Raw genomic sequence first — 20,566 nt, 5'->3', positions numbered from 1 at the left:
ACTGATCTGATCTACGGTGCTTATTAGAACAGAAATAACTTTTAATCGCCTGACTAATTCATAACACTCACCAGTCTTTCTTGAATTTTAAATCCCAAAGTCCCTCCCTAAGCTTTTCTGTGGAATTATTTCAGGTGTCATCTCTGTGTTAGACATATGACTTTTCAGAAAACCTGTGTGGCAGATTCCTTGCTTATTAGTCTCATACACAGATCCAACTATTTCAGAAGGAAAAGTTACACTTGGCAACATATTATAATGGCATTTAGTTGTTCTATGTGGTCTGTGAAATTGCAAGGGAAAGAAACCACTGAGCATGGAGAAACTTAATTCATTTGCATGTTTTCAAATATTATAGTCAGAAGGGATGTCATTATTTGGCAAATATATAGAAAACCCTTTATTTTTCTGTTTTTTAAAAAAAAGATTTATTGGGAATCCCAGAGCCTATGAAACTGTGTCACATAATGCAATGTAATTAATTTAAAAAAAAAACAGCAAAGGAAAAAAATATTTATTTTTATTGGAAAGGCAGTTTTACAGAGAGGAGGAGAGACAAAGAAAAAGATCTTCCATCCACTAGTTCACTCCCCAAGTGGCCACAAAGGCTGGAGCTGAGCTGATCTGAAAATATAAGAGCCAGAAGCTTCTTTTGGGTCTTTTATGCCTGTGCAGGATCCCAAGGCTTTTGGCTGTCCTCAGCTGCTTTCCCAGGTCACACGCAGGGAGCAGGAAGGGAAATGGAGCAGCCAGGATACAAACCAATGTCCGTATGGGATCTCAGCACATGCAAGGCAAGGACTTTAGCCACTAGGCTATTGTGCTGGGTCCTAAACTGTAAATTTTTATAAATTCATTCAATTAAACTCTTTTCTGGAATTAGAGATATCCTGTTAATGATCCTGTTGCAGTGATAGCACAGTGGGAAGTGTTAGTAAATGCAGTTCTTTCAAGACAGGTCAGAGATATCAACATGTCTCTTGAAGTTTGATGAAGGATCTACTGGATTGGTTGTGGCAAGAAAAATATAGAATTCCTACCTTTGTGCCCATGGAAACTTGTAATGTGAGAAAGCACGTAGCTATGAAACAGAGAAGTTAACAACCATAAGCTTGTTTTAGTAGTATATGGCCAAAAACATATTAGATACAAAAATATGAAATTTAGACTAATTGGGATTTAGGGTCATCCAAACCATCCTAGTCCCTCTTTCTACTGCTTTTTAAGATGGAGAAACTGGAACTGTGTGGTGGTGAATGAACTACACAAACTCAACCTACTGAAGAGGAGAAGACCAGAGTCCAATCCTGACTCTAGATGCTGACTAGTACTTATTTTATTGAAGCTGCATACAACTGTGTAGGTTGTCTTAAACCTAGACAAGTGTTACACTGCTGGCAGAAAAGCATTCAAGAGTTCAGCAAGCATTTTTGGCCTGGTTAATGCTAAAGTTGTCTTAACTATACCAGTATGCCAACATAGTTGCTTGTTTCTCTCTCTCTCTCTCTCTCTCCTTCAGATAAATGAGGATGATAGGGAGTTCTGGGACATGGCATGCCACCCCAGCTGGCTGTGGATCACCCAGGGAAGGGGTCTAGACATGTATTACAGTGGGAGCAACTGAGGGCATGTTTCGCAGGGGAGGAAGGACTTCTGGGGGATTCCATGGACTGGGCCATTATACTCACAGGTAGGCAAGGGGGCTGAGACAGAGTGGTTTAGAGCAAGGGAAACCAGGGAGCATGTCTGAATCAGGCCAAGACTAGGCCCATGTGGGACACCTGGGCTTGGCTAAATAGTACCACCCACCGACTGTTGCATCCACCTGCTGGCACTCAAAAAATCTCGGTCTTGGGGACTAGACTGGCTGGATCAGGCCACAATACCAGACTGTGAGTGTAGAAGCAAGGGTAGACCATGTCAGACTGAGCCACAGCACCCACCAGAACATAAGAGAACCAGATCTTGGCGCAGATTTGTGGGCTCACCTTTGTGAGACTGTAGCACCTGTGGGTTTACACAGAGAGCTGGTGGTGATGGGCTGAGCCAGGCTGGATCATGGAACCCATCTGATGGGAGCCCACCTGACACTTACAAGGGCTAAGGCTGAGAGGAGGCCAGAATGGGCCAGGCTGCAACACCTGACAGACACATGCAAGAGACTGAGGGCAAACTATGCCAAGCAGGGTGACTACCACTGCTGACACTTGTGGGATCCAGGGTTTGGAGCAAGCCTTGTAGAGGAATTTTGAGAACTCCCCTGCTAGTCTACAGCTCATGTATGAGAGCATGGGAGCCAGGGCTGGGGGCAGGCCAGGCCAAGCAAGGCTGTAGCACTTCTCAGGATTTTGTGTGGGCCAGATCTAGGGACAGGCCAGACTAGGCCAGGCCTCTGCACCTTCTGGCATAACCTGCCTAAGGTAGGACAGAGTGTGGGCCATGCCTGGCTAAGTTGAGTTGCCGTACCCTGCCAGTGAGAGCTGAGACTATGGGTAGGCCTTGCCAGGCTTGATTGATGCACTGCCCAACATGTGCAAGATCCAGGGCAGGAAACAGCCTAGTACAGAAACTCTGGGGACACTCCCATTGGGCTGCAGCTCCCACTGGTGAGTGCAAGAGCTGGGGCTGTGGGAAGACCCAGATGGGTAAGGCTGTAGCACCCACAGGTGTGCGTATGGGCTCTTTAGGGTACATCAAACTGCACTGGGCAGCAGCATACACTGGTGCTCACAAGAGACAGAATGAGTGTGAAACAATCTAGGCTAGGCTGTAGCACCCATCAATGAGAGCCAGAGTAGTAATGGGCCAATCAGGCTGTGCTACCGTACCCATCAGTGAATGCCAGGACTGGGGGCTCACCATGTCTGGGCAGTAGCACCTGAAGGCATACACAAGATCCATTGCTGGAAATGGGCCTGGTAGGGGTACTTGGAGAATTCCTCTGCTAGTGAACATGAAAACTGGGGCTGGAACAGGTTAGTTCTGGTTGGGCTGCAGCATTTGTTGGCACATGTGTAAGCTTCAGTCTGGGGGTGGGCTTTGCAGGGTCAGTCCACAGCACACACTGGCATGAGTGAGAGCCAGGTCAGGGTGCAGAGAAGGTCAGATTGGACCATAACATCCACCAGTTCATATGAGGGCTAGGGGTGGGTCAGGCTGGGTTAGGCTGCTACACCTGCCAGTGAGAACTGTGAATGGGGGCAGTAGCATGTGCTGGCGAATGCTGAGATGGGGGACAGGCCATTTCAGACTGGGCTGGAGCCCCTGAGGGTGCATGCAGGACACAGAGCTGGGAGCAGGATTGTAGGGGGAACTTCAGGAAGTCCCTTGATGGGCTGCTGCTTCCGCTGGTGAGTGTAAGAGCTGGGACTTGGGGCAGGTTGGGCTAGGCTGGCTACTGCACCCATTGGCATGCATGAGAGCTAGAATGGGTGAGGGTCAGCTGAGCTGGGCTGCAGTACCAGCTGGCAAGTGCTCGCATGGATGTGAGTCATGCCAGATTGGACCACACTACCCCCAGTAAATCCAAGATCCAAAGCTGGGAACATGACTTATAATGGAACTGTGGGTACATTCATGCTAGGCTGTACCTTTTGCTGGTGAGCAAAAGAACCAGGGCCAGAGGTTGGCCAGGCTGGACAAAGTAGCATCACCTATCAGTATACATGAGGGCCAGGAATAGGCTTAGCCTATTCCTAGCAAGAGAGCTAGTTGGGATATGTACTGGTCTGGGCTAAACCACAGCAGAGGCTAGAACATGCAAAAATTGGGGCTGGGGGTGGGCCTTGCAGGGGTTGTTGGGAATAGCTCCAGTCAGGCCACCACACTTGCTGGTACTCATGAGGACCGAGTCTGTGTTGAGTTGGCTGGATGGGGCCACAGCACTAATCCATTTTTGTGACATATGGGGCTGAGGCAGAACTGACCACACTGCACCCACTGGTATCTGTGTTGGCTGATTCAGGTGACAGAGCGCACCTGGCCCTAAGTTGGCTGATGCACGTAAGACTCAAGTTTGAGATCACCCCAAGCAGTTTCTTGGGGGGCTCTGGATTAAGACCCTGGCCACAGGGAAAAATCACAGGATGTGTGGTCTGACCTTGGAGGATATGTATCAAGACTGGGCCTTCTTGGTTGCCAATGCTTATGCAGTGGACAGAATGTCCAGATATACATGGGGAATATGATGGACAGCTCATCTGGGCCAGCAGGGGACAGCAACCACCTCACCATAAGATGGGAAGCAGAACAGGTTGGATAATTCTTCTGGACAAGCTTTGCAGCATGTTCCTGGGACTGAGGATGTATTAAAGTAAACTTTGTCAACCAGTAGACTGTGGGAGAATTTCTCAACGCTACAGCAGCAATGAAGCTAACAACATCTCAGACTTATTGAAACCATTCAAGTAACACCCTAGGAGGACTTTCTCCCACCTTGAAGTCTCTTGGGCGTCATCATAGGATCACCTCCATATCTGAGTCTCCCACCTTAACCAGAGGCCCACATGTGCATGCATTCTGCCCAACCATGTAAAAAATACTTAAAATAAAATTTTAAAAATGCTCTATTTACCAGTAATTAGTCACTCTGTCCCTTAGTGGTGGTAAAATGAATCAAGACTGCAAATACATTCGACTTCATTCAATCTATTTTTGTAACAGAGCCTTCAGGTACCTGATAAATAGAAAAGACTCAATGTGCTTGTACAGTCATTGTTTGGAGTACTCTTATACCATAGCAAACATCAGGCTCCCAAACAAATGAAACAAAACAAAATCTGGAAGCTGAATATAAGGATTCATACTTATGTGTGCCTAGAAACATAAGCATAGCAACAAGATTCAATGTGTGAATAACATTTTGCACTATACAAACTACCATCATGGGCATCATATTAGTATCTCTTTCTGCATCACACTATGTAGGGTAGCTGTTAAGCAAACTAGAAATTCCCAGTTAGGATTTGTGACTTGATGCCAAATGGCAAAACCAGGCCTCAAATCCATGCTTTCCCATCACACCCGCGGGTTGTTTCTGAGATACTCCTAGTGCCTCTCTAAGATGTGGATATGTATTAGGCTCTCCATACTTCTCTGTGTCTAGCTAGTGTTTAACGAATTCTTCTGGTGACCTAGCACTTCTCTGGAATCTTTCAAAGACACAAGTTTTGTTGACTGTGGTCCTACTTCAACAGTACATAATCTTGCTAATGGAAATGGGACTGAAATGAGTTAAATGGTACACACATAAGAGAGCTTTTTAAAAAAATCTACATTGTTCCAGCTTCAACAGCAGTAAAGGATTATTCAGACTCCAAGTCACTTCAGGAAATCAAAGTCTAATGATGATTTACTCTGGAAATTCTAAAATTGAAATTTATCGTCACTTTATACTACATTATATATCAAATGCAATTTCCTTGCATCAATGGTACATTAAATATTTGCAAATGTGCAGATTAAATGAATAATAGCTGTACAATGTCAAATGCCACATTGTGTAAAAATTTCCAGTCATCTTAAATTACAACAAGGTAATGGGATTATGTCTCTTTCTTTAAAAAAAAAAAATTAGTTTTCTTTGAAAGAAAGGCCTTACAAGAAAGAGAGATCTTTCATTTGTTGATTCACTCTTCAGATGGCTTCAAAAGCCGGAGCTGAACAAGGAGCCAGAAGATTTTCCCAAGTCTCCGACACAGGTACAGGGACTTCAGTCATTCTCCACTAGCTTCCCCAGCCGTAAGCTTGTAGCTGGATTGCAAGTGAAGCATCTGGGACATGAACAGGTGTCCATATGGGATACCAGTACTTGCAGATGAAGATTAGCCTATTATGCCACCACACTGGTCCCTATTCAATTTTTCTTGATGGATATGACACAGCCTTGTCACACAGCTAATTTTCAATATCCTTTAACTGTACAACACTTAACAGTTAACACTGCTGGAATATTCATTCCCACTCTCTAAACCAATAAAAATTGTCACAGAGTGGTTAACTAAGGGGAGAATCTTATGCTTCAAAAAATGCTTCCAACATTTCAACCCAGATAGTTGGGGACTGAAAAATTTATATTCTAAAATTGATTTTTTTTTTGATACAGAGAAACCGATAGATTCTCCCATCCTCTCATTCACATCCCAAATGCCTACACAAAAGCTGGAGTCAGGCAAGTAAAAGCAAAGAACCTGGAATTCAATCCCAGTTCCCCCATGCAGACAACATAGTCCCAACTACTTGAGTTATCACCTACTGCCTCCAAAGGCGTGCATTTGCAGGAAGTTGGAATTGGAGTAGAACTGGGGCCTAAGCCCCGGCACTCCGACACGGGGTACAGGCATCCCTGGTGTTGTCCTGCACGTAGGTTTTTCTTTCATCAAAACAATACAAGAGAAATGTTATTCCAAGAATTAAACACTCCGGGTTTTTTTTTCTCAGTAATTTAACTTTACTTTAAAACATCTGACAAAGAATGATTAATATTTTACAAAGGTTTAATATTATTCTATAGCTTTGCTTTCCCTGTTGGTGAACATTTTGCTATTTTAAAACCTTCACTTTCCCATATGCTTTTTTATGAATAATAGCAATTATGTTGCCTCCAGTGGAAACAAAGATAAGAGATAAGTTCTTGTTTCCCCAACAATGCGCTTGATAATACTAAATTGTTTTTAAAGCAGTGTTTTTATTACTACCTACTCCTAATTAATTTCACGTTAGAAACCTTAGATATTCCCAACTAATGTGACCTTTCACTCCATTTGAGTTGATAGTAACACAATAGCCGGCTAGACTAAATTTCTGCCTTTGAAAGATTTTGGCAGAATAGTAGCTAAAGTGGCCACAAGTGAAATCACCTGGGAAGCGGGAGGGTGGGTAGTCTTCAAAAAATGTAATGGGAAGCCATGAGGCTAAGATAGCTTCAACATTCTGGGTTCCTCCAAAACAAAGTAAAATATAACTCGGCGTAAACTGTAGAACTTTTGAACAGTAGTATACTTTTGAAGTATAATAGGATGAGCCCTCTGAACTTGACACACATTATCAAGGGAGAAGCTACTTCTACAGCACTTCTCCTGTGCTGGAAAAGGTTCTAAGCAGTTTACATACTAACTTATTCCTCATAATTCCTTGAGATATGTCACATCATAGCTTTTTTTTCCCCAGTGAAATATGACTTTATTTTGCAAAATTCAATTCCATCGCTCTTGTAAACTCTGCTTCCGGGGAAATGCAAATTAAAACCAGAATGAAGTTTCACCTCATTCCAGTTAAAATGGCTATCACCCCCCCAAAATTAAAATCCAATAAACATTGGAGAGAGTATGGAGAAAGTTCACCCTAGCCTGCTCTAGCTAGTACAACCATTATGGAGGACAGTTTGGAAATCACTTGGAAATCTGAAAATAGATCTATATATCCACTCCTGGGACTTTACCCAACAAAGTGAAATTAGCATATGAGAGAGTTATCTGCAATCCCATGTTTAATGGAGTTCAATTCCCAACAATTCATCTAGATGTCCATCAGTGGATAACAGAATACACTATTGGGTACTTCTCAGCCACAAAAATTTTGCAAAAACACAGATGCAACTGGAAACCATTATGCTTAGTGAACTATGCCAGTCTCAAAAAAGACAAATATTGTGTATTTTTACTGGTATATAGCAGCTAATATGGAACACACAAAAAAGTTTAGGATTGGGGTATGATTGTCACTTCTAGCGTGTGTTTATACACCAGAGGAAATGTGATCTTGCATCTTTTTGTTTGTCGACTATTATGATGACTGGCAACTTACACCTCAATTATAGAGTATATTAAAACTATGTGAAAATACTGTAAAAGAACTGGGAGAAGAGAATATGGGGGGAGGAGGACTGAGGGAAATGTGATGAACTTCTTGGAACTGTACCTGTGGGACACATAAAATAGTTTTTTATATATATATTAACAAAACTAGAAAATTAAATACTAAAACAATTTAAAAAAAAAAAGATTCTCCCCCTTGCTCTTAAAATTTGAATCAAAATCCTGAGAGCTTACACAATACCAGGTTGGAGTGCCACACCTCAAGTCAACTCTTTGAGTAGGCCGTTGTCCCAATTTACTCCAAATCAGGAATTCACACTGCGAGGGGTGAGCTGCGTGAGATACCTCTGGTTCCTACATACCTGGCCCAATAGCTGACACACCAACACTGGGCCCACACTCTGGACATAGAGTACTCAAGAGCTCTTCTGGTGTGCTGTCACTTGCCTATCTGAACTAGACTCTTCCTGATTATTGATTCGGTTCCTTTCACAGGTATATTTGGAATATGGGGAAGAATCTCACCAACTGAAGAAGGTTTGCTACCTGACTGTGACTGATTGGACTGAAACGAAAGGCAAACCCACATGTAAACTCCAGAGAGAAAGGGCACAAATCGGTGATAGATTGGGAAAAAAAACTCACTCAGTTGGTGTGCTCCAAAATCCAGAATTATTGTCTCTCAGATAGAGTAAAATAGAAAATCCAGAAGGGAACCCACACATGCACAACTATCTAATCTTCAATAAGAAAACAAAGAAACAATATGGGAAAAAGGAAGGTCTCTTCAATAGATGCTATTGGGACAACTGGCTAATAGCATGTAGACATAAGAAGCAAGACCCACACCTTTCACCATACACAAAAATTAAATCTAAATGGATAAAAAATCTAAACCTACACCCAGAAACCATCAAAGTTTTGGAAGAAAAAGTGGGAAATACTCTGCAAGCTATAGGCATGGGCTTAAACTTCCTTGAAAAACATCAAAAGCAAAGGAAGTCAAGACCAAAATAAACAAATGGGGCTATATTAAGCTAAGAAGTTTCTGCACAGCAAAGGAAATAATCAACAAAGTAAAAAAGCAACCAACAGAGTGGAAGAAGAAGATCTTTGCAGTCTACACAGGAGACAAAGGGCTAATTTCCAGAATATACAAAGAACTCCAGAATAACAATAACATCAAAACAAACAAGCCAGTCAAGAGATGGGCATGGGAAATGGGCAGATACTTTACAAAGGAACAAATTCAAATGGCTAACAGACACATGAAAACAATGCTTAAGCTCTCTGGCAATAAGGGAAATTCAAATAAAAAACAACACTGAAGTTCCACTTAACACCAGAAAGAATTGCCCATATACAGAAAACTACCAACAACGCTTGCTGGCGAGGCTGCAGAGAAAAAGGGACGCTACTCCACTGCTGGTGCGAATGCAGGCTGGTGCAGCCACTATGAAAGTCAGTATGGAGAACACTTAGGTAATTAAAAATTTACCTACCATATGATCCAGCAATACCACTTCTAGGAATATATCCAAAAGAGTTGTTACACGACAAAACAGCATGTACCCCAATGTTTACTGCAGCACAATCAACAATTGCAAGAACATGGAAGCAACCTAAATGCCCATCAACAGAGGATTGAATAAAGAAACTGTGGTTCATCCACACTGTGGAGTACTATTCAGCCATTAAAAAAAATGAAATACACTACTTTGTGGCCAAATGGGCCAAACTAAAGACCATTATGCTAAGGGAAATGAGCCAGTCCCAAAAGGTCAGATATCATATATTTGCTCTAATACAAAATAATATGATGTCAAATCTAGGGATATAATATGTGAACCTTACTCTGTGTCACTTCATATTTCCTGTACCTTCTGTAATAAGATCTTGTGATGTAATTCATTAATCAACCATCCATAAGAGGCTGATTGTTTATAATCACCTGAGATGGTCACTGTCTCCTTTGTTACTATTTTTGGTATTGCCTATAAATATGAAGATCTAATCTTCATTGTATCTACATTAGGGCCCCAGGATGCAAGAATGAACCCACAACGAAATGACTGTCTCCTACATGGTTGGGAGACACTCCAGCGGCAACATGACAGACTTGGGAAAATTCACAAAAGACACCCATTGTGAACTCAGAGGGGAGAACAAAGGGGAGGGGAGGGAACTTGGGAGAGGGGAAAGGGAGAACCCAGTGCCAACAAAATTGTATCCAAAAACAATTAAAGATTTCATTTGCTGAAATTTTTATCATTTATTTTTAGTATCATTTAATCTGGAACATTACCACAGTATTTCTTTGTCTTCTACGACATTTTTTAAAGAATTCAGTCAATTCCTCCTCCTTTAAAAAGAAAAATAGAACATTCCTCACTTGGAATTTGTCTGATGTTTCCTGATGATTAAATTCAGGTATGAGTTCCAAGCCAAAATCCTACATAAGTGCTATTGCTTCCTTCTCAGACCATCACATTCGAAATCACGTGTTGCTCATCCGCCCTTTGTTGGTGAGGTTAATTTTGATAATCCAGGGCAAAGGTTATCCATTTTTTCCACTGTATAGCTGTTCTTTTCTCCTTGCAATTAATGAGCAATTTGTGAGGAGATGTATTCAGGCAAAATTAATGTTATCCAAATGCCCCCTCTCCTCCCATTTTATCACCCATTGATTGATATTGCTTGCCTGAGAAATATTTGCTGTGATGTTTGGAAGGTTGTGTTTTGGGGATTCCAGAACTCCTTCTGCATTTACCTGTGACAAAGACAACACTTCTGCATCTGTCTGTTGTTTAGGATGAATTCACAGATTTCTATTTTTTTTTCTTGTCATTTATATGCTACTATTTTTCCCAATAATTGTACTCATATTGCCCTAGATTTGCAAATGGCAATCACTTCTTATTTTGTTAATGCACCTGTATTTTTTAAACGTTTCTTTATTTTCAAGTATATTAGTATAGTTCAGGCTTTCCTGAAACCTACACTGCTTTCACTTTGAATTCAGTATTTTCTCCAACAGCCTGATACTCTTTCTAACGGGAAATGACATTAGACAGCAGCAGCAGCCAAGTGCTGGAGATCATGAGTTCACACAGTGTGTGCAGATCTTTCTTTTCCTGCATACTTGGCCCGATAGTTTGTATGTTACTTTTGTAACCATGTCTTGGACACAGAATATCCAAGTATACAAATATAAATACACATAAATGCAAGTATATCTTACACATATGCATGCATGTGAAAAAATATGCATGATTTACAAAATGTGAATTTGTATCAATTCCATTCCAAACTCACATAGTTCTTTCTTATTTTTCTGAATCTATGTTTTTCAGTTCCTCCTTTCTTGGTAAGCATCCTAGTTCCCACCAACATCAGCATATTTTTTTCGTTACATAGTACATCTTAAATAGTTTCACTATTGCTTGCCTATGAAAAAATTATTGGACCCTATAAAACTGAGTGATTGTGTATCAAAAATAAAGGAATTCATATGTCCACCAAAGATCTTAAGCAAGGATATTGATAATAGCTTTATTCATAGTACACAAAATTAAAAACAACTGTTTTTAACAGAAGAATGTATACATAAATTATGATTCATTTATGAGATATAATACTACTTGACAATAACAAAAGAACATACTACTATAGTTATGTGTAACAATGTGGATGAATTGCAAAAACATTTTGTTAAATTTAAAAAGGGCAAACATAAATACATGCTATGTGGTTCCATATATATGACCAGGTAGAGTTAATCTGAAGTGACAGAAACTAAATCACTGCTGTATTTGGTGAAAGTGGTACTGAGCAGGACATTGACTGGGAAGGGACATGAGAGAACTTTCCAGGATTTGAGGACATGTTTCGTATGTTGCCCGAATGTCAGTTATATGGTGCATACATTCACCACAACAATTTCAGTCTTATCCTTAATGCTTGTACATTTCAACATCTGTAAATTTCCCTACAGTTTAAAAGGGTTTGCTGGAGTAGAGTCTACCGTGTTCAGCCACGACTAGAACTCTTTGATTTATTTATTTTTATTCATTTGAAAGCCAGAGCAATAGAGAGAAGAAGAGGGAGAAGGAGAGAGAGAGAGAAGTGAAGGGAATAGGAACAAAGGAGGAGAAAAAATAAAGAGAAGAAAAACAGAAAGAAACAAAGAAGCAAGGAAGGAAGAAAAGAAAGAAAGAAAGAAAAATATCCTGCACCCACTGATTCACTCTTCAAATGGCTACCACAGCTGACGCTGAGAGAGGCTAAAGCCAGGAATCCAGGATTCAACCAGGGACTATACATTAGCTATACATTAGCAGAAAACATGAGCAGAGTGGGGACTCCATCTCAGTTGCGGCATGTGAAATACTGACATCCCAAGAGTGCTCTGTACCAGAACTCCTCAATTTCAAACAGCAGTTGCTTCATTTCTGATCCTCCTCCCTCTGAACTTTCGTGGCCCCTGAATCTATTTGTTACACTGATCAATATTTTTACTTCCTTTTATTAGCCTATTTCCTTTTTGTTATTTCAAGTAGACAGCATAGGTTATAACTTGATAGCTAATTAAATAACATCATCAATTATTTAACTTTGGCTATTATATATGCTTTGGTATAGTAAAGACATACATACAAATTGAAAATGCTTAATAATACTGAACTATGGGTTAATTCTCAGTTTAGGCCTTCACCTATTTGACACTTTAAAACAAAGCAAAAACAAATAAGCAAACTGCAATATGGTCAAGGCTTGTTAATTGACTACCAACATTAAAGGATCAAATATCACTTCAATGAGCAAACAGTTCACTCAGACTTTCTCATAGATTCTGGTGCAGACAACGCCCTTTATCTTACATTCCTTAAAAAGAGGGAGAGAGGGAGAGATGAAACTCAAATCAGACAACAATAACTTTGTAACAAAAATTGAATAAACTTATAACATTAAATATATAAGGAATAAAATATCAGCAGGTAATTCAGAATTAAGAGTGTTGAAATAAAAGCAGTTTTCAAATTAATCCATGATTTTTTAAAAAGCAAGATGTTTTTATGAAGTAGGAAGTTGCATGCTTTGAGATTTACTCAAAGAATGCTTTTTAAAACTCTCTACATGTAATGTTTAAATATACAAATTCCTTTTTTTTCTTGTGCCTCAAGAGATTTGAATCTGTTTGAGCCCTCTAATTGGAGCCTGTTCATGTAGATTTATTGTGCCACACAGGCTAGACTCACTAAACAGAAACATTCAGATCCTTACACACCTCTGTGTATGGTCAGTGCTAGCGAACAGAGAGTCTTAATTTTCCATTAGAAGCCATTTCATAGAACTTAGGTGATAATTCTTATCAGTTGACCAGAAAAAGTGCTTTTCCAACAGCTTATAGTGTGTTACTGGCATGGTTTAGTGTAAGTTACTGTGAATTCTTAAAACAAACCAACCCTGTATTTCTACAACTTTCTACAACTGAATCTTACAAGGCTTATATCACTTTTAAACCTGAGACTTATATTCTACTTTGTGAGTCCAAACTGATGGCAATTACTCATTTACTCTGTAACTTTACTACCATTTTTTTCAGTATTGTTATTGCTAAAACCTTGGCCCAGAACTTTAAGACGGATATTTTATGGTTTAAGTGTTGTTCATGCATCTTTAAATGGATTTGAAATGATGGCTGCATTTTTAACCATTATTATCCATTTGTAATTTTTTATCCACTTGTATTTTTAAGTATATTTTGAAAAAAGTAATCAATTTGCTTATGCAGTATTATTTCTGTCTTGAGAAAGAGTGATTCTTACCACAACCATTTTTCCATCCACAAGCTTCCTCTTTATGGTCGTCTCTTTGCCGTCCCATTTCTGTACTTGGTTCAAGGAGCCTCTCTCCAGGGTGATGACACTCTACAAAGACAAGTTAGTGTTCCTGATTTCCCTGACCTAGGTTAATTTAAAAAGCCGTTCATGCAGTCTTTTTATCATAGAGCTCTCATGAGGAGCATTCATTTTCGACAGATGGAGTCTACCCTTTTAAACACTTGCAGGAGTCATCCTGTCTGAAGCAATTGATGAGAACAAGTTAGAAGCCAAACATTAAGGATTACCTTGGTTTTCCTGTTGTCAGCTGTGGTTTCTTCAAATTCCTGGCCTAGCTTGAAGGAGATCTCTGTATTTTTAAAGGCACTTTCAGTTCGTATAGTCATGATATCCCCTTTCTTGCTGATGATTACGTTGGGTTTGGCCAAATTTCCCAATTTTCTGGTGGCTAACCCCACACCTGAAAATCCAGATAGTGTTAGATTATGTTGATCAAGAGAAAGTCCCTGTGAGACTCAGGCCACAAGGTACATAGAGAGCAAGGAGTTCCGTTTGCAACTAAAACCCCCTCTCACATTTCCCCCCTCTCTGGAACTCAAATATTTTAGATTTTATTATTGCAAATGTGATGTCTTCCAATTTTAACAAATGCAAATATGCAGTTTAAATTAAACAACTGTCCACTTATGCCATGCCCAATCTTATTCCCCATTGAAAATCATTAATTGCAGATTTATATGAATTAACATAGATACTATAATTTGTACTACAAATATGAATTTATTTTAAAACAGAACTGGAATATATATATATATATATATGCTGTTTCATTTTATTTTTCTGCTGGCAAAATATTACAATAACAGAGAATAATTCCCTTCATATCTTTAATAGAATCTCAACTCTGAAAGTTTGAGGCTCCAAATTAAGCCATTAGGAAAAATATATCAATGTATTTTCAATATCCGTACCATTACAAATGATTGCAAACAAATATAGCAATTTTTAAAAACTCTTCTTTGCTTGAAGCACAATGTTAAATTACTCCCTTAGTTTCATTCTTACTACTGAAACTATAGACATATATAAAAATAAATGGAAAGGGAGAAATGTCAAATAAGAATCACATTAAAGAAAAAGTTGTCTCATAAGGTTCCTATAGAAAGTACTAAGGCTTTGATTTATTTTTCTCTACTTAAAAAATCCTTTGATATCCAAGTCTCTGTCTATATTAAATAAGAGGTGAAGAGTTACATCTAATAGACTATGACTGCCTTCTTTCTCCCAACTCTGATTGCTTTTCTATTATGTGATTTATGATAGTTTTTGACAAGCCCACGATCACCACTGCCCCATATGTTCTCACTTATTCTTCAAATTTGAAAGCGGTGGAATGAGAATCCCTTTTTTGATGCTTTTGGAATTTTGATTCTTCTTTGATACAAAATGAAATTAACAAGTCTAGCCAACTTACAGAGTGATTTATCTTATTATGCCCATAGTTTTCCAGGCAACAATAGCATGATTTCGCTTGTTAAGTCTAACACTATGATGTTTTGTTAAAGCTTTCTCAACAGATATGCAAATGTGCAGGCAGCCTGTGGCACCTGACATCGCTTTCCGCTATACTTATGTTACTCTGGAGATTTTCAGACTATTAACATCTATGTACATAGATGTACATACATATACATATATTATTTAGATAGACTATAGAAGGAAGTATCAACTAATGCCCAGGTTTTCCAACTCCATTCATTGCTATAACTCCTGGGAAGTTCCCTGGTGTTTGGGTAACTGAATTTCAATCTACCTCCACAACCTTAACTGCTTTTCTTTTAGTCACAGTCTTATTCTTTGAACCTGCCATCTTAGGAAAAACTTTTGTTTCTAAAACTCCATGTATGTACATGATTATACAATAATAAATAACCTTAACATAGGTAAACATTAAAAATGTTAAATGATAGTTTTTGATGTCTTTAATATAGTTAACTACTTATTTGAGAAGCATTTTTAATTTCTATAAAACTAACTTTCAGGAAAGCCAGAGGATGGGTTAACTAAACTTTGATGATTTCTTTTGAATCTGCAACTAAAACCCTATTGGTACAAGATCACCTTGGGAATGAGTGGGAGTTTCAGACATCTAAATTATTCTAAATCCTATTAAAATTGCCACAAACAAAATGCAAATATAGTATTTGAATAATGAAACACAGTTAACCCTGAAAAAGATTGTACTGCAAACTGAATAAACTATCCCAGAGACAAGACAAAGTGTCAGAAGGAAATGTCACGTATATGTCTTAAAATATGATTTTCTCAACCGGAACAAGAAAGAGCACTTCTTACCCAGAGCTTTCATGTAATCATCAAAATGCTCACTGGAGACAAGCTTCCAGGTGCCTAGAAATTTGTTGCTCATTGTGACGGATGTGAGCAAGCTCCACTCAGTTCCAGGTGTGGTCCAGGAGACTCTGATGTGATGTGCAGGCCTCAGAAGCGTCCTTTTAAAGAAGTCTAGAGCATGTGTCTCTCACAAAGACCCAATGGGGAGAGGCAGTGTCAGGACTGGGCAGTGAATGGCTCTTCAATCACTAGCTGTCCATCTATCAGAAGAAAAGAAAACTCCACGTACTGTTTCCTTTTGTCCCCAAAATGTTAAAAAAAAAAAAAAAAAAGAATGAGAGGACTATTTGAAACTTCACCAAAACATTTGACCCATCTTAGATTTAGGAGAGTGCTTAGGCCTTTAATGCCTTGGAAAAGATTCTGTGGCTTTTATGATTGGGGTGAATGTGTGCACGTGTGTGTGCGCACTGAGGCATCTTGGTCATTCTCAATCCTGAGTCTGCACAATGAAGGATTCTTACTGAAAGGGAAGAAAGAAATGTCCATGACTATTGTAATAACAGTCTCAAATATGTTGTGGGAGAGAAATGCAGGGGAGCAGTGTGAGGAAGTATTCATAGGTAAAGGAGGTTTGACATAGTTCACATATCCCAGGCAGGGGGAGTAGGCAGACAATGGGATCAGTCTGTTACAGCAGAGCACAGAAACGGTATTCATGTGGCAGGACTAGAAGCTGTGCCATAGCAGGCTCTTTGACAACAGTAAAGATCGAAAAACAAACAACTTGTGTCTTAACTAAGCAGGTTCTTAGTTACCATGACAACTTTGTGTTTAAGTCATTTAAAACTAAATGCACAGTTCTCTAAACAGAGGATTTAAAAAAAAAAAATAAAACATAATATTAATGGATATGGGGAGCTCCCTACAGGTCAGTCTTCGGGTTAAGTGCTTGATATAGCTGATCTCATTTAATCCTGTCAGTGACTCCACAAGTCAGACACTTCTAATATAGCACTCTTACCAGAGAGGGGAATGAGCCCGGCAGGTTAAGTAGGTTACATCTGAAATTAGAATCAGGAAGAGCAGGACTTGAAGCCAGCGTTGTCCCCCTACCCCAGTGCCTAGACCCTGGACTGCCGTCTTACCCAGCTCTTCCTAGGCTGTACATGCAGAGCAGCCTTGGACAATGAGGAGGCAACACTGATAACATTGTAAATAACAACAGTTTTCATTATTTTCTCCAAAGTCTTCAGAGGTGAGAAATCAAGAGATTCGTGATAAAGTTTCATTCCAAAGCCCCAGTGAATGAGCAGGCGGGGGAGGGAGAAGTGGGGGTAAGAACAAGACCACTTTTTAGTGAAAAGTGCTGCTCTTAGAAAAGTCTAATTGTTGCCATACCTTTTCCTGGCAAGTTTGTCATGTTCCCATTAATTCTGATTGTGATGCAACTGATACTACCAAGTTTAACACGCTCGGTATATCCACTGAAGCCTTGACTCCATGTGAGAAGGACAGTGTGTGATTATTCATGGAGTATCCTGAGGTATAACATCATGTGTGCACGTTGTAGGTAATGGCGAGACATTTGTTCATCGAATGAACAAAATGCAAGATTTCCTACTTTTATCACGGATTTGGTTCACAATGACCAAAAATTTATAGAAGCATCAAAAGTTGTGTTAATGATCAATAATATTATCTTATTAAGATTTCTTCTTTCATCTCCCATCTCTGCCTTCTCTTTCGTTTCATTTCATACGTGCTGGAGGCCAGCACAAAGGTAGTGGCATCATCTGAAAGTGGGAAAATGGGTTGGAACACCTGTTCCTTCACTTACTAAGTAGTAAAAGCAGATGATTTTTTTCATGATTCTTTTCACACTAGGAATGTGCAAATGAGATGATTTGAAGATTCATGGTACATTCTCTGCCTTGCACATGTGCCTCTGGGACATCTTTGCAGAGGGCATTTTTGGCCTACTTTCCGTATCTACTCCCTTTCCTATTTCAGATAAGCATCTCCCTGTAAGTTTAATAGTGCTTGGGCTAACACTGCTTTCTTAATGCTAATCATTCCTTGTAACTTTCTTCCTACCAATAGATGTTAATATTTTGGTTACTATGGTGACAGTTGCACATATGCTGTCCCAGAGGCAGCTAATAGCTTCCCTTTTGTTGAATGGCAATAAAGAGCAAGAAGAAGCAGTGTGCGATTCCTCAAAGCAATACAATTAGCTCTGTTTTCTGCTAGAATCTAACATGCAGGGCCTCTTTTTCAAAGGTTAGTTTCAGATTCCACATCATTATTTCTAATTAAACACCTGAGAATTGAAGTTATCCTTTGGGGAGGGAGTAAAGGACAGGATTTCTCATTTCCACTTTCCTTTCCTTCCATTATGGCACATACTGAAATTTCAACAATTTTCCTGCCCCATTTGTATATCCACTTACAAAAAAAAGGTGATTTTTATACTTCCCAAGTATTATTAACACTTGCAAATGGCTTCAGATAGGTTCTGCTTTTAGACAGGCACAAAGAAAGACTTTTAGGATTCAGTCATCTACCCCTGGATTTCTGATGAGAAAAAAGAATCCTTTTCAAACAAATCTCTCACAAAACACAGTGGAACAAGTGTGTATCTACTGTATTTCATATGAATTAAATATGAGCTTATAAAAGTTCAAATGATTTTTCCAATCATGTGCTATTCCATTAGCCTGCTTTGCTGCCAGTCCACTTTGTTTCTTTGATTATGTCTTATAATTTTTCCCAAGAAATGAGAGAAAATGTAGCTTACAGTTGAATTTTATTTAGAGACCATACTGAGCAAACTGTTTCAGACAATCAACTAGACTCATTTTAAATTGTCTTTTCTTTTATGCATGTCAGTTCAAAATTTCATATCCTTAAAACCAAATTCCAGCTTGTCGCATGTTCATGGCTATGCATGCACTGTAAAAAGGATATCTCTGAAGTCTCACCCTGATGCAGAGTAACAACAGTTACTGCAGGAAACTGTCGAGTCGGTAACTCAACCCGGAAGTTCAAATTTTGTTTGAGGTCCAGTTCAGGGTGAACTCTCCTGGTCTTTGGGCAGTTGTCTTTCATGAGGTGACCCATAGGCTTTGGAACGTTTTTCTTGTGTCTGCTCAGAGTATGACCCCCAAGCAGGCAGGTAAAAGCTGCAACTTAACTAACCTGACTCAAAAGGGGCACGTTGTGCTTCCATTCGGAGTCTGATGTAAGATGCTGCCACAGGTCCTTGGAAATAGGAGACAGTGGAGTGCCATGCCCAGCTGTCAGACTCCTCCCACTCCCCATACTGTACCATGGGAGGGCAACTTCAGCTTCCAGCTGATAATTAACCATCTCTGACATTTCAACGATGGTACACAGAATCCTAGCCTTAGGTCTTCGTGTAAAAGGGTGGAATGTGACTGTGTGAGTTTGGAGTAAGTGGGCATCTATCTTTGTTCCTTACAAAATAAACCCGAATCCTTTTTGCCTGCTCATGTACCCCAAAGCGCATCTCTGAACAGCTGCATCACTCCCTTGCTCTAAACTTACCACTGTTGAACTGCTCTTCCCTGGCTTTGCTCATATTTAGTGCACACACCCGGAACAGCCAATCACGTACGCTGTTCCTATTCCACATCCACTTGCTTTGTAATCTGGGAGGGGCATCCAAGAAAAATGAGATGACCCAAGGGATTTACAGAGAAGGAAGGAAAGATACACAAATGTCTTCCATCTGTTGGTTCCCTCCTCAAATGGCCACAGTAGCTAAAGCTGATCTGATGCCAGGAGCCAGAGGCCTCTTTCAGGTTTTCCATATGGGTGCAGGATCCTGAGGACTTGGACCATGCTCCAGTGCTTTCCCAGGCTATAATCAGAGAGCTGGATTGGATGTGGAACATATAGGATGCTAGTATTTTAGATAGAGGCTTTACCTACTTTGCCATAGCACTGATCCACTTCTTTTATTCCAAATCTTGTTGGAATGTAAATAAATAACTACTTTTGTGGGCAAACTCCATGTAATGAAAACTTTTATTACCTTTTTCTTTTATGAAGAACTGTGAACTCCATACCTAATTCACTGCTGTTTTCCAAAATCTAATACAGCATGGGTTAACCATAAGTCACCAAGGAAGAACTTGTTAAATGAGAGAGCTATTTTATGTTTTCTTCAGGACTAGTGTATTCGAACTACCTCAACATGCAAGGTTTTTGTTTTGCTTTGTTTTGTTTTGTTTTGTTTTTTCAGCCAGATTATTGAACTTTGAGCTATAAAATTCTCAAGAGAAAGATCTTGATATATGAGAATTGTGTTGTTCTTTTCTTAATTGTGCATCTGAAAAGACAAAGATTTAAACAAGACAGTACTTAAAGTTCTTTAGAATAACCTCTCCTTCCTACGAGTTGTGAATCTTCGCTATAAGGTGTCTCCGACACAGCTATTGGTTCCAGCTTCCTTGCAGAACCCAGTTATAAAGGGGCTAGTTCCACTTCCCTTTGCCAAGGAGGAGGGAAAAGTGGGGGGCTACGCGCTGT

At 39.6% G+C, this 20,566-nt stretch overlaps 1 protein-coding gene across 1 annotated transcript; it reads right to left on the bottom strand.

The window, feature by feature from the left end:
• Positions 1-12,647: 12,647 nt before the first annotated feature.
• Positions 12,648-16,136, bottom strand: LOC121166326 (myelin P2 protein). Its single transcript, XM_040995472.1, has 4 exons — positions 16,013-16,136; positions 13,945-14,117; positions 13,643-13,744; positions 12,648-12,698 (listed from the first exon to the last, which is right to left on the bottom strand). The coding sequence occupies exons 1-4, from the start codon at positions 16,083-16,085 to the stop codon at positions 12,648-12,650; spliced, it is 399 nt and encodes a 132-aa protein (XP_040851406.1). The 5' UTR covers positions 16,086-16,136.
• Positions 16,137-20,566: the final 4,430 nt, after the last annotated feature.

Source organism: Ochotona curzoniae, unplaced genomic scaffold (assembly GCF_017591425.1).
Source record: "Ochotona curzoniae isolate NIBS_2020 unplaced genomic scaffold, NIBS_Ocur_1.0 contig_1071, whole genome shotgun sequence".
Taxonomy (NCBI): Eukaryota; Metazoa; Chordata; class Mammalia; order Lagomorpha; family Ochotonidae; genus Ochotona; species Ochotona curzoniae.
Note: the sequence above shows the minus strand (reverse complement) of the source record. Positions and strands in the feature narration are given on the sequence as shown.

Bases quoted from the DNA above. Each gene is read 5' to 3' on its own strand.
- LOC121166326 (XM_040995472.1), bottom strand. From the start codon at position 16,085: ATGAGCAACAAATTTCTAGGCACCTGGAAGCTTGTCTCCAGTGAGCAT. The intron at 13,745-13,944 runs GTAATCCTTAAT...TTGTCTTTGTAG, and splicing joins CTGACAACAGGAAAACCAAG to AGTGTCATCACCCTGGAGAG. The intron at 12,699-13,642 runs GTAAGAATCACT...CCTCTTTTTAAG, and splicing joins TGGATGGAAAAATGGTTGTG to GAATGTAAGATAAAGGGCGT.